Genomic DNA, 14544 nt, shown 5'->3' with positions numbered 1-14544 from the left:
ATCTCAATTAATTTAAGTCATTAGAGAAGGGAACTGAAAGCTAAGGTTATCGTCACTATTGGGAATAGCTGAGTAATTGGGTAGGGTGGGATGTTCTGGGGAGGGAGAAAAATGAAGAGAAACCTGGTGTTTGCGTTGGCTCTTTGTGTGTATGGATAATGTAGTGATACCCTTTGATATATGAAAGGGTTTTATCTAAATGTCTGGTACTTCTTATTTAGTCTTAAAGAATGCTCTTTATTTGTCCTATTCACTCTTGTTTTGGGTGACCTGGCATACTCTTACGGAAGTCAAGTCAATAGAGATATGAAAGAGTGCTGTTACTCTTTCATAGCTCTATGTTTTTGTACTCCCTTCTCTAATCAGTGGGTGTGTAATTTTTTTCACTGTGCTGTTACTCCAAGGTATGTTTTTTAAAATCCTGCAAAAATTAAAATCACCAAGTTGGAAAATTTATTATACATATTATAGGAATTATAATACATTACATACAACTATTACAAGCTCTTAAACAGTAGGCAGTGATTCAAACTACCTTGAGTGGCCAATCTCGCCAGTTTGAGGTAATCATTGAATTACATGTTCAATCAATGCTAAAGGGTTTGATATGTTGATCCATCCTTTATGCATCTTTTATGGTTTCCTTACTTTTCAAAAGTTAACGAGAACATTTTCACATCATGGTCCTATCAAATTTTACCTCTATAAGAAACCCTAAGTGTTTTTTAGTTTCCATCCAAAATCCCTATTCTTGATATCACGTTAAACATATTTTAATGTGGGAATAATTTTAACGACCAAAAGAAACATTGTTGGGTTAGTTGTGATATTTATGATTTCATTTTTCCTATTTATCGTTTAAAGAAACAATGAATTAGTTACGATTCAATATCATAAAAATAAAACAATTTTCGCTGGCCTCTGTGGCGGCGGGGTAATATCCTTGTCTGCCAATCCATGGGTCGCGGGTTCGATTCCCGCCTGGGTGGGTTTCTTCCACCTAGGGCTTGGGTGTTTGTAATCGTCTCCATTGTTATTCTTTGTTAATAGTCCGATGTAAAGGCCAGAGTGCTGTTTTTGGACTAAGGCTAAATAAATAAAACAATCCACTTGAAATATTAATTAAGTAAAACTTAAGAGAGAAAAACTTCCTTTCTTGATATGTACTGGAGAGATATAGTGCAGGAGAGGAGGAACAATTTTGAGACAAATTTAGGGTATCCCCATCTGCATCCAAATGCTTCCCTTAATCATTTTAGTCCTTAATTGGCAATAGAAACAACTACAAGACAAGTATCACTCGTGACTTTATACTGTGCCTTTCTCCTTTCAAAATCTAGCTATTCTATTTCCGAATCTACATTCAAATTGCGCTTCCTTTATGACATGGTATTGATCTATGAAATGTTTTTAACACCAAATAAGTATTTATTAAAAAAAACTTTAAAATTGTACATATAGAGTCAAGGATAGAGTGGAGAATGCTAGCAAAACAAGTAAAGAAGAGAATAAAGATAGGTATACTGAATGGAATGGAGTTAGAATGTGTTTGGAATTGAAGAACTGTTCAATATAGTTTGGGGTTTGTCTTGTTCAGTGAGTTTTAAGAAATGTAGGGGTATTAAGGTTGTGTCCTTCTAAAAAAAAATTTTTTATAAATTTGGTCATTTGGAGTAAGTTGGCATCTTTCTATGCAAGGCTAAGAAATGTGGAAATGTTGCTATATTCTATCCAAAACCTACCTTAAAGGATCTAATGTTGATAATATGCTATAAGTTTGCTTCACTTTTTATAGTGGGGGAGGGAAGGTATCGTTTGTTTAATTTTTGCATCCAATTTGAAGAAAAAGTGTTATAAAGATTTATTAGATTGTATCCCTTTATGAAAGAATATTTTTCCATACTTTTAATGAAAATTGTGCTGTAATTGATTTCATGTGTAGGTGAAATGTGGCGAGATACCTCAATTTTTTTTGGTAACTTCCTATTTTAATCACTTCATAATAAAAAGTTAACACCGTTTGAACTGCTATCCACGAAAATCATGATCCACATACTTTTAGGATGTCGATATGAACTCTATCCCAGAATTTGAACATATTTGTGTACTACTCAATGTCTGCCTTATGAATTAAATATTTTATTCCACTGACAGCTAGAGAAATCTAGGATCAACTCTTTAATACCTATGTCTAATTCATGCCACGAGTAGGATATTTCACAAAAGCATTTCTATATAAATAACACAAGGATGCCCAGTTCCCCAGCTCAAAATATTAACCTTACTTTTGAAGTCACAATAACTCCATTGTTCATAATAATAACTCTATACTACTTAAATGACATTGAATAAGCCAACCTTATTTATTTGTACTCTTCTATAAGGGTACACCTACATTTAAAAAATGTCTTTTTCTACTTTTCTTTCTCTCCATTTCGATTGTAGTTATTTTTATATGCCCCAATTCAGAACATTGCAATGACATGTGTATTTTATAGATTTAAATGATAGTTTGAAAGTAAGCAATGATTTCATTAGCTAAAATCTCCTTGGAAATCACAACAGTTGAGGATAGATATGGCAATATTTTTAACTGCTGGCAAACATGGCCTATTATGAATATAATTTAGGATAGTCTACCAGCTAAGGTGAATTATGGGTGGGTACGGGCGCATTAATCACTTGTACCTGTTTGGGATATAAAATTCAAATCCTGATGAAATGTAATTAGTTTTTCTTGGCAGATATCGAATAGTTAATATTTTTAGCCCCAGTATTAATGATACTGTATTTACATTTTATGTTAATTTGATTAAAGTAAAGATAAGATTTCTGGAAATAATTTTGCGTAGCTATTACATTATTTTGCTTAATTTTTAATGCCTATATATTTCAGATTCAAGTGGAAACCAGTGAGCAGAGTCAATTTGTTAGTGGTCATGGGTGCTACCCAATTAAGGAGAAACAATCAGTGGAAGTGATTCATGGGGAGTCGAATGGAATTGAAGTTCCTATACTATCTCACAAAAAGCCCTCAATTTCCCCGAGGATCAATCATCATAAAACTTCAAAACTTGATAAGGAAGCAGAGAAGGAAATAGCATTAAAACAATTGAAAGAACTCCCAATGATAAAAGATTCTGAATCTGCCGTAAGAAGAAAAAACTTGTTGAAATCAGATACCAATATGCAGCTTTCTTTAAGTATGACAACCCTTTCTGATGTGAAAAGTTGTAGCAATTTTGAAACTAAAGACTGTTCGGGTAGTGATGAAAAACTTGGTGTAAATACTAGTGGTGAAAATTCCAGTGATATAGGAATAACTTTGCTCTCTACACATAATTGTGGAAATGTAAAGTTAAAAGATTCTGAAGCAAAGTCAGTCCATCCTCCAGTGTCGATTGGTACAGGTAATAATAAAAGAAATGAAGTGCTAAATAAACTTAGGGACTCTAACAAGTATTTCTTGAAGAAAACAAAGTTCAGGGGTAAAAAAATATTAAAATTAAATTTATCTAATGGTCATTGTAAAAAGTTGAATAAAGAAATAGGTTTCAAAAGGAGATCTGCCAGGCTAAGTGATAAGGATGCCTTGGCTCCTGTGAAAAAGGGACCTTCCAAGGAAGTACCTCTTTCATCTAATAGTGGAGTGAAAAATCGGAAGAGAGGAAGACCAAGTACCTCAGTGCAAAATAATAGTCGGTCTGCTAGAAACAGTAGTAATTCACCAGTAACTAACCCAGAAGCAAATAGTGTTGAATCATCTGCCAAGAGAACGTGTGTCAGAAGTAACAATGTTGATGTTAGTACAGTGTGCAAAACTTCCCCCAGTCACTGTGGTTTAGTTACTCCTATCACTGTAAAAATAGAACCAAGTTGTGCCTTAAAAACCCCTGTTGATCACAAAGCAATAGAACCCCAGTTAGAAATGAACGAAATCAAGGTGAGCAGGGACAAAGTATCTCCAAAGCAAAGTTCAAAAGAGAAGAAACCTGGGAAGAGGTATGCCACAGAAGTGGAGAAGTTGCTAAAAGACGAGGGAGCAGCAACAATGCTGCTACAAACAGGTTCATTGGAAAGTGGGGAAAATAAGTACATCAACCCTGCATGGAGTGATCTGAGGAAAACAGGGAAGAAATGTAAAAGAGAGTGGGAAAAGTTGTTCAATGATGAAGGAGTTGTTAATATGCTCTTGGCCACCCAACCTAATGGACCACGATTGATTGTAAATAGGAAAATGGAAAGATCTTTATCAAATGAGTGCAGGAGAACCACACGGCAGAGGATCCTCTACAAAGCCAGCCTTGCCAGGAAGAGTGTAATGCAGAACAGTGCCTTGCCTTCAAGGCTGAGACCTAAGACGTTGTTCAAGAGGAAGAAAGATTTGGATATGAAAAGAAAGCTTGAAGAGAAGAAAAGGCAGCTGTTTTCAAAGAAGTGTGAATCGAACTCTGGTCAACTGGAAAGAAAAGCAGGAAGTGACAACAGGAAAGGGAAGGAGGAGAAGAAGGATGGAACTATTGAAAAGAAAATTGAGGGAGTAGTGGAAATGATTGACATTTCTAAGTCCCCTCCCAAGGAAGAGATAGACTCCAGTATGTTGTTAAATGTATCAGCTAAGGCATCTCGTATCATTAGGCGTCATTCCTCCAGTAGTTCCTTCTCCAGTCGTAGCAGTAGCCCTGCAGGGTTGAACTGCAAGGATAAAAGAGGAAGTGGGAGTAGCAATTCGGCAAAAGAAATATCTTATGCCTTGTATGATCAAAATGAATTAGGGCAGATTACAGTGAGTCTAGAGTCATTATCTGAATTTCCTGTGAAAAGTAATGTGAATGGCAACAGACTCGGTTTTGTTTCAAGATGCTCAAATACGAGAAAAGTGGTGGCAGTACCAAGGATGAGTGCTGCGGTGAGGTTGAAACTTAACTCTGAGATGTCAAAGAATTTTCAAAAGGGTCTAAATATTGAAAATGCAAAAAACGTCTCTGCTAAATTAACAACTCCAACTAAAACTAAAAAGAGCCCAGCACCCTCAGAACAATCATTGAAGCTTGATTCACCCTATGAGTTGAAACTTCAGTCACCAAGTCAGTCACCTGGTGGTATTAAACCTCTGGATGATTTAACTGAAGTTAAAGAAATGCCTTTAATCGATGCAATTAATGACTCTCAATCTCCTAATAAGCATACTGCACCTGCGGTGCAATCAAGTTCAAATGTACCACAAATGCCAACACCTGTGAAAGGGTTAGAGCTGATCAATGGAGGGGAGCTTGCAGTATGTGTGAAGAAACTGCAGGAAAGGAAAGATGTGTCTATCACAGCTATTAGTGACTGTGGGGAGAGGAGATTAGAATTTTCTAACAGCATCCCTGCATCCAGGCCGCTGTTACCAAGTACAAGTTCTAAAACTCCTACTCCTAGTGTGGCTCCTAGACAATCAGCATCTTCACCTGGTGTTTTGGTTGAAGTAGTTCCTAAATTAAAAAAAATTAAAAATCCTAAGGCTCCATTTCTGAAGAACATAATGGGGAAGGAACATAGAATCGTGGGCTTGCCTCTGAGTCCAATTGCAAGTAAGTAGTTTCCTTGTAAATGTATTATTCTGTTATTTGTAGGTTACAGCCTCATGGTTTTAATTTGTCATTTCATTATATGCCAGTTGAATGAATATTCCCTGACTATTTCCTTTTGGTAAAAATTGTCTAGAATAAGAAGAGTTGTCTGGTATTGTGTAGCTATGATTTTTGATGCTAAATTTATAACTTCAGGGGTCTAAGTCTTCAACTTGTCTATAGGAGGAATCCTACAGGAGAAAAGATTTTCTCCTGTAGAATTCCTGTGATGCAAGCCTGGCAGGAGAAATTTTTTCTGTGAGTCAGAAGGGAAAAAATCTGTACCAAAAAAAGATTTGAAAGATGAGAAGCTCTTGTGTGTTTGGCAAGCCAATCTTTAATTACTAACCTTACTACCACATTGCATGTTTCTACACCTGGTTCTATATTTTGCGGACAATTTTGCTGTGTATGAAAGAGTTGGTATGTGTAATATTTTATAAATATTGTGATAAGTAAATTGATTCGGAATGTTACTGCAACAATTTTCCAAAGCATTTGCATTATTAGGGAGCTGGATTTCATAAAAATTACCATTGGTGGGTTAATTTCAACATGGCTATTTTTGAAAGTAGACAAAATGTGTTATTTAAGCATTCAAAGTAATTGTTATACAACAATTGAATTCAACATTGGCATTAGCTGTGCATCTAAAAGATAGCAAAGATAATTATGTGATGCAGTGGGAAGATAAGCAAACCTGTAAAAGCTGGATGTACTTCTTTTTGTTATTTATATTTTATTTCATCGGAAGTAAATTAGGCTTTTCCATCAGCTTTGTAGTTAAGAATGAAGTAAGCACTCACTGCATTCTAATTTATAACAATGGAATACACGATATTTTGAAAATACAACAAAATTTGAAAGAGAAGTGTGAAGAATATGATGATTATGACTCTCTAATACTTCAATTCCATTTGCCATTTTGGTACAGTGAATTGCATCTCTCCATATCTGATTTGATATTTTCTAATTTTCCTGTCCTCAACATCGTCCTAACATTCCTAGATCCTACTCTAATTAAAATGGTACTTTTCCGTGTCCTCTGTGTTGCTGCTGTCACTTTTGCGTTGCAAGGATTGAGTTGCTAAGGCTCATACTTTGATCTATGTCCATCATCATAGCATGGTCCTAACATTAAAAAAATCAATCTGCAAAGGTCTATAATGGGGCTCAAAGTTCCAGGAAGAACAAATCATCACAATATAAAAAGTCTCCATTAGAGAAAACTTAAAAGATGGCTTTGCACAATTTACCTGATGGATTCTTTGATGTTGTGAGTCTCCCCCTGAAGTTGATTTATGAGTATGGACTAGGACAAGGAGACATTTTCGTAGGCGATCCGCGATTCTCCTTCCTTGGGAGAAAAAGTTACAGACTTAACAAGTTACAAACTTAGCAATTTACAAACGTGGGTTGGAAGATTTTCCTCATTTGGGAAGTTCTTGAAGTGCCATTTTTTAATGAATGAGTTATAGGCTTTGGCCCCTAGATATGTTAAATGGCATGTAATATGCTCAACTCAATTCAAAGGTTAAATAGTTTTCATCAAAGTATTGGCTTAAGTTCTGAATGATCTCTCTGTCACATTCCTCTATCCTATTCCTGCCCCTTCTACGTTAGCCTAACATTCTCCCCTCTATCACAGTCTTTAAGATCCCCTTGCTGATCAATATGCCCTTCATCCATTTTTACTGCCTCCTAATGATTTCTCGCCACAATCCCATCTCCTCGCCCACCATACCTGGCACTTCCTCATTTATTTACCTTTTGGTCCATTTCACCTTCTCCTTCCTTCTCCACTCCCACATTTCAAAAGCCTCCAACCTAATTATAGCATTCTGCTCCAGTGACCATGTTTCTATGCCAAAATAATTATGCTCCATATCAAAGTTTTTCACATGCCTTTTCTTAACATCATTACTCAATGTCCCTGTCATCAATTCTCCCCTCTTTGTGAAAGCATCTTTGCTTAGTGCAGTTCTTTGCCTTCATCCTTACTTAATACTAAGCTGCCTTGAGATGTCATTAATCTCTCTCAGAGCATAATGAGGTCACGTTATAGAGGTTTTGCAAACAAACAATCTGCCCTTTGCAAAGACTGGTAGCTAATTGCCACCAGCCTCCAGTCTTTCCTGAGACTGTCTCAAACCCAGCCAGAGAAACTGCTGCTTATCTGTCTATCCAGGAAAAAATAAGTACTACTCCTTCAGGGACAGACTGTATATTTTCTCTCTCCATTTCCCATATTATACTTCTAATTTCCCTCACCATAACATCATCCTAAAATTCCAAGTCCATTTTCTTACAGTTCTTGCAGTCTTCTTCTGGGCTGCTGCTGTCGATTTCACTTTGCAAAGATTTCGTGAGATGATGAAGATGGAATCCTTGCCTCTCGTCACCTGTCTGTCCACAGAAATAGATGCACTACTGACTACCTTTTGTTTGTCTTCCTCCCTCAGACCTATCTTGCAATGCCGAGCTACCCTGAGTAATTATTGTTGCTCCTGTCAGCAAAGTTATAGAAGTCAGCCGAACACACAATCCCTTCCACCATGTTAACGTTGGAGTCCAAAGGCAGTGAACAGATAATTATTAACAAAGAAATGTAATTATAGCTACAGTGCAATTTTTATAGGTAATAATAAAAATAAGATGTACCTGTATAGTAGTGGTAGCAATAATTTTAAAACATAAAATAAGGGATTACATTTTTCTTTGAGATTATTAAAAATGAAAAAGTGAACTTAATAGGTTTTTACTATTTTTGCAAGAACTCTTTAAAATTAGTTTTGGTAAGATAATATTTTATCATTTTTGTTTTTTCCTTAGTATTCAAGCTTGAAGAGTTAAATTTGCCAGAGTTTAAAACAATTGAAATTTATCAAAACATTAAAATTTTATGAAAAAAAAGGGACGAACACATTTTATGAAATAGCTTTAGCTGCCAAGAAAAAGATTATGCACAATTTATCTTTTTGGTTTTTCTCTAACTGCTCAAGATTGCAATGCAATAGTTCAAAGCTTTATCATATATCTTATATTTACATTCATTGTTGATATAGGCTCCAATTCTATCCAATCGGAAAATTACCTCAGATAAGGAAAGATTTAACACACATAATAAATCAAACTAACATGCTTAGTGAACTGTGTTTTGGCATAAGAATCTTTCTTACCTGTGCATTTACTGAGCAGTGGGGAAATCATGTAAGCACTTTCGTGCAGCATAGCACTTCATAATACTCTTTCTATCTTACCATCAAAATCTAAATAGTGGCGTGCAGTAAACTCTACATACTGCTGAAAGAATTTCCATTTTCCCTAAATAGTTATTCACTCTTTTCCCTCATCCGTGTTTTACTCTACAGCCTGCTGATACTCCTTCCTCGTCATTACTGTTTATGCCTCTAAATTCCATTTCCTAACATGTCGGACCTGCCTTATCTTTTTTAATCAAATGCTACACTTCATGAGCACAAAATAGTGATCAGAGTCTGCATCCGTTCCTGAGAAACTGCTATTTGATAACGGTGTTCCTAAATCTGTGCCTAACCGTAATATAATCTAACTGATACCTTTCCGAGTCACCTGGCATTTTCCATGCATATCTATGATGATTTTTTGATGCCTAAACCAAGTATTGGTGATGACTAACCCCTGTCTCCTGGAGAATTCAATTGCTTTCTCCCCACAGTCATTCCTCGTACATAAACCAAAGTCCCCACCTCATCACCATCAGGAAAAACTGCAAATGTATTAAATTCTTTCTTCTTTCTTACTCTTTCCCATAGGGTTAGTCCATTTTGAAATAGAGTTGAAACTGATTCTTAATCTACGAAGTAATTGTTGCAAATGATGTTGCGATTACTACCTTTGAAATTTTTTAGTGAATGACACAATTATGATGAATGAAACAGTTATGAAATTGAATGATGTGATGAATGAAATTATGAATGAAACAGTTATGGCTGAATTAGAAGCTCTTTTATTTCCTGTACCCAATGATTATATTCTGTATAAAGGGTAAGGTATTTTTTATAGTATATGCACCAAATTCTCGGGTGCGAGTGGGGATGGAGAGTACGGATGGGCAGTGTTAGGAAGAGGTGTAAGGCAGGGTTGTCCAGTATCACTGGTGCTGTTCAATGTCTATGTGGAGGAAATGATTACAGAGGCATAGGAAGAACTAGTGTTAGGAATGTAAATCTGCAGGGAATTCATAAAATCACTTATGTTTGCTGATAACTAAGCTCTAGTTAGTCAGTCAGCCAAGGCGTTGCAAGCATTGGTGAGTGAGCTGGAAATTCTGTGTGATAGATATGGGATGACAATCAATATAAATAAAGCAAAGGTTATGTGATTTGCCGGAATGAGAAAGGCTAAGCTTAACAGTAAAATAGGAGGGCAAAAACTAGAGCAGGTGGAACAGTTTACGTATCTCAGAAGTGTTTTGGACCAACATGGTCAAAGTAGTAGGGACGTAAGGAGAAGAATTGCACTAGGCAAAGAGGCTTTTACAAGGAGAAGAGAATTGATGACAGGGATGTTGAGTAGTTGTTATAAGAAAATGCTCAGTATGTCAATTTACATTAATACTTAGTATTTCAATGCTAAGATTTTTTTTCCATGTTCCTCTCTTTTTATGCTCATTTAATCTTCAGCATTCTCTCCAGCATCATGTTTCAAAAGCTTCTATTGTTTGTTGGTCCATGTTTCCATGTTTCTCATCTGTAGAATCCTATGCTCCATGCAAATGTTTCCACCAACCTTTACCTTGTTTGCAATCCTAGGTTGTTTGATTATAGTAGTTATATCTTTTTCATGAATGCCTTTTTAGCTTCAGCTCTATTTGCTTCATGTTGATTGAGCTTCTTCCATCCCAAACTATACTGCTGCCCAGATAGATGAAGAATTTCACTTGCTGTAGTTTCACCTCTCAAATTGTGATATCTTCAGCTTTTCTCTTCCACATGCTAGGATTTTTTTTATTGTTAATGCTCATATTATAGTCTGGAAGTACTTTTTTCCAGAGCGTACAGATTTCATTTTAGGTCCCTTTGCATTTCTGCTACTACTGAAACATCATCTACGAGCCAGAGCATATTAATCTCTTTCATTTACCTTGATTCCTTTGAAGTCCAATTGTCGTGCATCTTTTATTGCCTCTTCTAGATATATGCTAAATAGTGCTGGCAAAGATATTCCATCTTTGTTCATTTCTTTAATTATTTTGGATTAATCTTTAATTATTATTGTTGCATTGTGAATAAATGTCGATTCTATGTAGAGATGTGGATATGTCCGAAAAATCAATATCAGAGACGTCAAGTTATGTTTTGATTTCTTATGTTGTGAAATTTGGTATACTCTTTGAAAAGACAGCGAGAAAAGCCGTAACAATTGAGTTGTGAAAATTACATTTTGTTCCTAAAGTGCATGACAGACAATTAAACTACTAATTACGAATAAACCAAACTGATTTAATTGATATCTCTGTGAGCAGCAGGGAATTTCAATGATGTCCCATACGTTAACTTCCTGTTATTCCTAGTTATTGATTATATTCGGAACTTAAAATCATCTGTCGTTGTCGGCAGTTTCAAATTTTTCAAATGAACCCATGAACCTGTGCAGTTAGGAATGAAATGCCTGTAAATGCCTAAGGTTTGATTTAAAAAGTACTCTCCTGCTTGACCAAACAATTTGACATGATTTTGTCACCATGTTTAATAATTAACTAACATAGATATCTTCCTTTAATTTTCTGAATAATAAAATTTGACATTTGGCTATGCTATTGTATTTCTCAAATTTGTTTTGTTATTTTTCTATCGGAAATTATGATAGTGAAAATCATTGAAACTGATAGGGTATTTCTTCGAACACCAACAAATGTCAAAAAAGCAAATGTATGAATGACTATTTCTTTTAGTGGTATGTAAAGTTTTGCAACATATGTTTAGCAGGTAATCTCTGTATTTGTTCCCTATATTGTAAAGCAAGCTGTGATATTTTTGGTGACGTAAAACACAAATAGTTCTGCATTTTCTGGATTGGATTGAATTGGAATGAATGCCTAGTGTACTGTACATTTTTATAGAATTGATTTAACTTCTGTGTGACAGTAAGAGCTTCATCTCTCTGTCACCCATTCTTTGCTGGAAATCTGCCTAATTTTTTGCTGATACATGCACATTCAGGGACCTTATAAGGAATGGGAGAGTTCACTGCATAAGAAGGGGATTTCCTTTCCTCACATTGTCTGGGGATGTAACTCTTCGTGTAGGTTACCATAAAAAGAACATATACTAGCTCTCAATTATGAATATGCACACCTTCCTTTTCTATCATTTTTATTAAAGCCCCCAGAACAATATCACAGATGAATTTGGTTCCCGAACCAAAAGAATCTTACAACTACCACTTTAGCCTTCGTGTCAAGTTATATCAGGTTTCCAAGATGACAATGGGAAAGTCACTGCCTTATACCGATAAAGCAATGAATTTTAGATAGTCGTTGACTTATTTGTTGCATAGTGAAACTATGTATTTGTTTGCCATAAGATAAATATGGAATTCCTCAGACTAATAAATGCAAATGAAACAATAATGTGAAAGTACGTAGAGTACAAAGTTGTAAATTTTAAAACACAATTTTTATTAACAATTTTTGGTTTGGTTAAATTAAAAACTTTTAAGAAAGCCGAGGTATTTCAAGCTTGTATTTTTCAAAAATACATCAAAGTTATAAAGCATTATCTTCACAAATGTAATTATATGAACATTTCTGACTTTCATACATTAACTCTTGCAATTCAAGTTGTTCCATTTTTTTTTTTTTTTAAGATAAACGTAAGTTGAATATCGAAAATGTAATTGGTATATTATTCTAGAAAATGGCTCTAGTCAGTTTGATGGAAAGTTGAACTGTCTATAATCAATTTAATTCATTAAAAAAATAGAATGTATAATTTCTTATATATGAATATGCCTTATAAAGTGAATTGTAAAATTTGGGATTAAGGATGTTTGGCCATAGTTTTGGAATCTCCGTCTGCCGTAGTACAGAAATGTGCACCTTTTACTAATTTTGGCATGCCTAACAGCTGTCATATTTGTGATATATATATTAAAAATTTACTTAATTGTTAAGCTCATGAAGAAAATAAGCTTTTTCAAATAATCATTCTTGAAAAAAGTATTTGGTGGAATGGAGCTGTATTTTGGAATTTTGAAGCGTACATATTCTGAATTTCACTTTGTAGATATTATTGTTATAGACCAAAGGGAACAATTTTATTTGGCATAGTATTGACCACTTCTTAAGAAAGTTTATGTTAAAATACTGCAGTGAATGTGTACCTCCCGATCCTCCAAAAGTAACTGAATTTTTCAAATGTATTGTGGAGGATTGGGAGGGTGCGGTTGCTAACGTACTGGCTTCCCACATAGAAGGCCCTGGTTTGAATCCTGGTGGGGGCAGATATTTTTCAGTGGTGTCCTGATCCGTACTTGAAATGATTTGTGGAGGGCACTTTGAGTGAGTACGCCGTTCATCAAATGGGATGTAAAGCTCTGGGCCCCTTGGCACCTTTCGTTAAGAGTAGGCTAATGCCGACGCCGGGTTTCTCTCCACCCTTCATCCTTTCCTGTCCATCTCTAACGGCGCAAATAACCTCAGCTGTCAGTTACCTCCTCTAAAAACTACTACTGCTACTAATACTCAGTTGATTTTATGTTTCATAGAACTAGTATTAATTCAGTATAAATAGGCATTTGGTCAAGATCTGTCTCAAATGCAACTTAAAAGTATTTCCTGGTGTAAATATAATGTCACGCCGTTGTTCCTACATTTTAGTATATTTTATTTTTGTTATAGGTTACAACAGTGTGATCAAAAGCCTGGAGAATGTTGCTCAGAAACATAAAAAGAGAGCAAATAATAAGATTGGCCGGCCATTAGATTCCAAAGAATCGTTTCGACAGCGTTCAAGTGGTCGTCAAAATGCAGGGACATATAATTATAAGGAGATATGCCTTCGCCGTTATGAAAATTTTGTCCAGGTCATATTGACTCCAGGATCCACCAAGATGAAGAACAGTCTCAATGTTCAGGTTTGTCTAATTTTTAATGACATTGGATATTGTATCACCTTTCGTTTCAGCATCTCAATTTTTGTGACCAGTAAATTTGTTTTAATTTCTTCTTCTTTTAATATGCAAGGAAATGTTTCTATTACAGGTGCTGCATGAATTCCGAGATGCACTGCAACAACTGCGTAGGGATGAATTTTGTCGTGTAGTACTGGTAACCTCCACTGGAAGTACGTTTTGTCAGGGATTGGACCTTCATTCATTACTTCACACCAATATAGAGCGTCGTAAGAAGGCTGCCCAAGAGCTCTCCGAGGCATTAAAGTGAGTGTGGTAGTATAAGTGAAAAATGGCGAATGGCATTGAAATAGAAACATTTTTCAACCCATTACGGCTTCATGAAACCCCTAATGTGCCATAACCAAAGATATCGTTTTTAAATTTTACTTTTATATGCTATTTTCAGTGAGCAATGTGATTAAATAAATGAAGTGTGTTGTTCAGTTATTCATTCAATACCCTGTTACCTCGATTGCAATTATTTTTATACTATTCTTCCAATTCATTTTATTTGAATCTTTCAATTAACTAGGCCTTTTCTTCCTAGGGAGTTCCTTCGAGTATTAGCTATGTTTAATAAGCCTATTGTGGCTGGAGTTCATGGTGCTGCTGTTGGTCTGGGTGTGACAATGCTGCCATTTTTTGATGTTGTGTATGCCAGTGACAAAGCTACCTTTCATGCACCATATGCACGTCTCGGCCAAATCCCAGAAGGTGCTGCTGTGCTGACTCTTCCACTTATGCTGGGAAATGCAGTGGTTAGTGCACATAT

At 35.6% G+C, this 14544-nt stretch overlaps 1 protein-coding gene across 3 annotated transcripts in view; it reads left to right on the top strand.

Annotated features, from left to right (window-relative positions):
• The window catches only part of LOC139698318 (uncharacterized), a 34444-nt gene that overhangs the window by 2516 nt on the left and 17384 nt on the right, over positions 1-14544 (top strand). For all 3 annotated transcript variants that reach the window (XM_071597209.1, XM_071597210.1, XM_071597211.1), the window contains exons 3-6: positions 2897-5576; positions 13498-13733; positions 13861-14036; positions 14320-14530. In XM_071597209.1, coding sequence (XP_071453310.1) covers positions 2897-5576; positions 13498-13733; positions 13861-14036; positions 14320-14530 — 3303 coding nt within the window. The remainder of the gene's footprint in view (positions 1-2896; positions 5577-13497; positions 13734-13860; positions 14037-14319; positions 14531-14544) is intronic.

This window comes from Hetaerina americana, unplaced genomic scaffold (genome assembly GCF_022747635.1).
Source record: "Hetaerina americana unplaced genomic scaffold, ioHetAmer1.1.p SCAF_81, whole genome shotgun sequence".
Classification (NCBI taxonomy): domain Eukaryota; kingdom Metazoa; phylum Arthropoda; class Insecta; order Odonata; family Calopterygidae; genus Hetaerina; species Hetaerina americana.
This window is presented reverse-complemented; position numbering and strand designations above follow the sequence as displayed.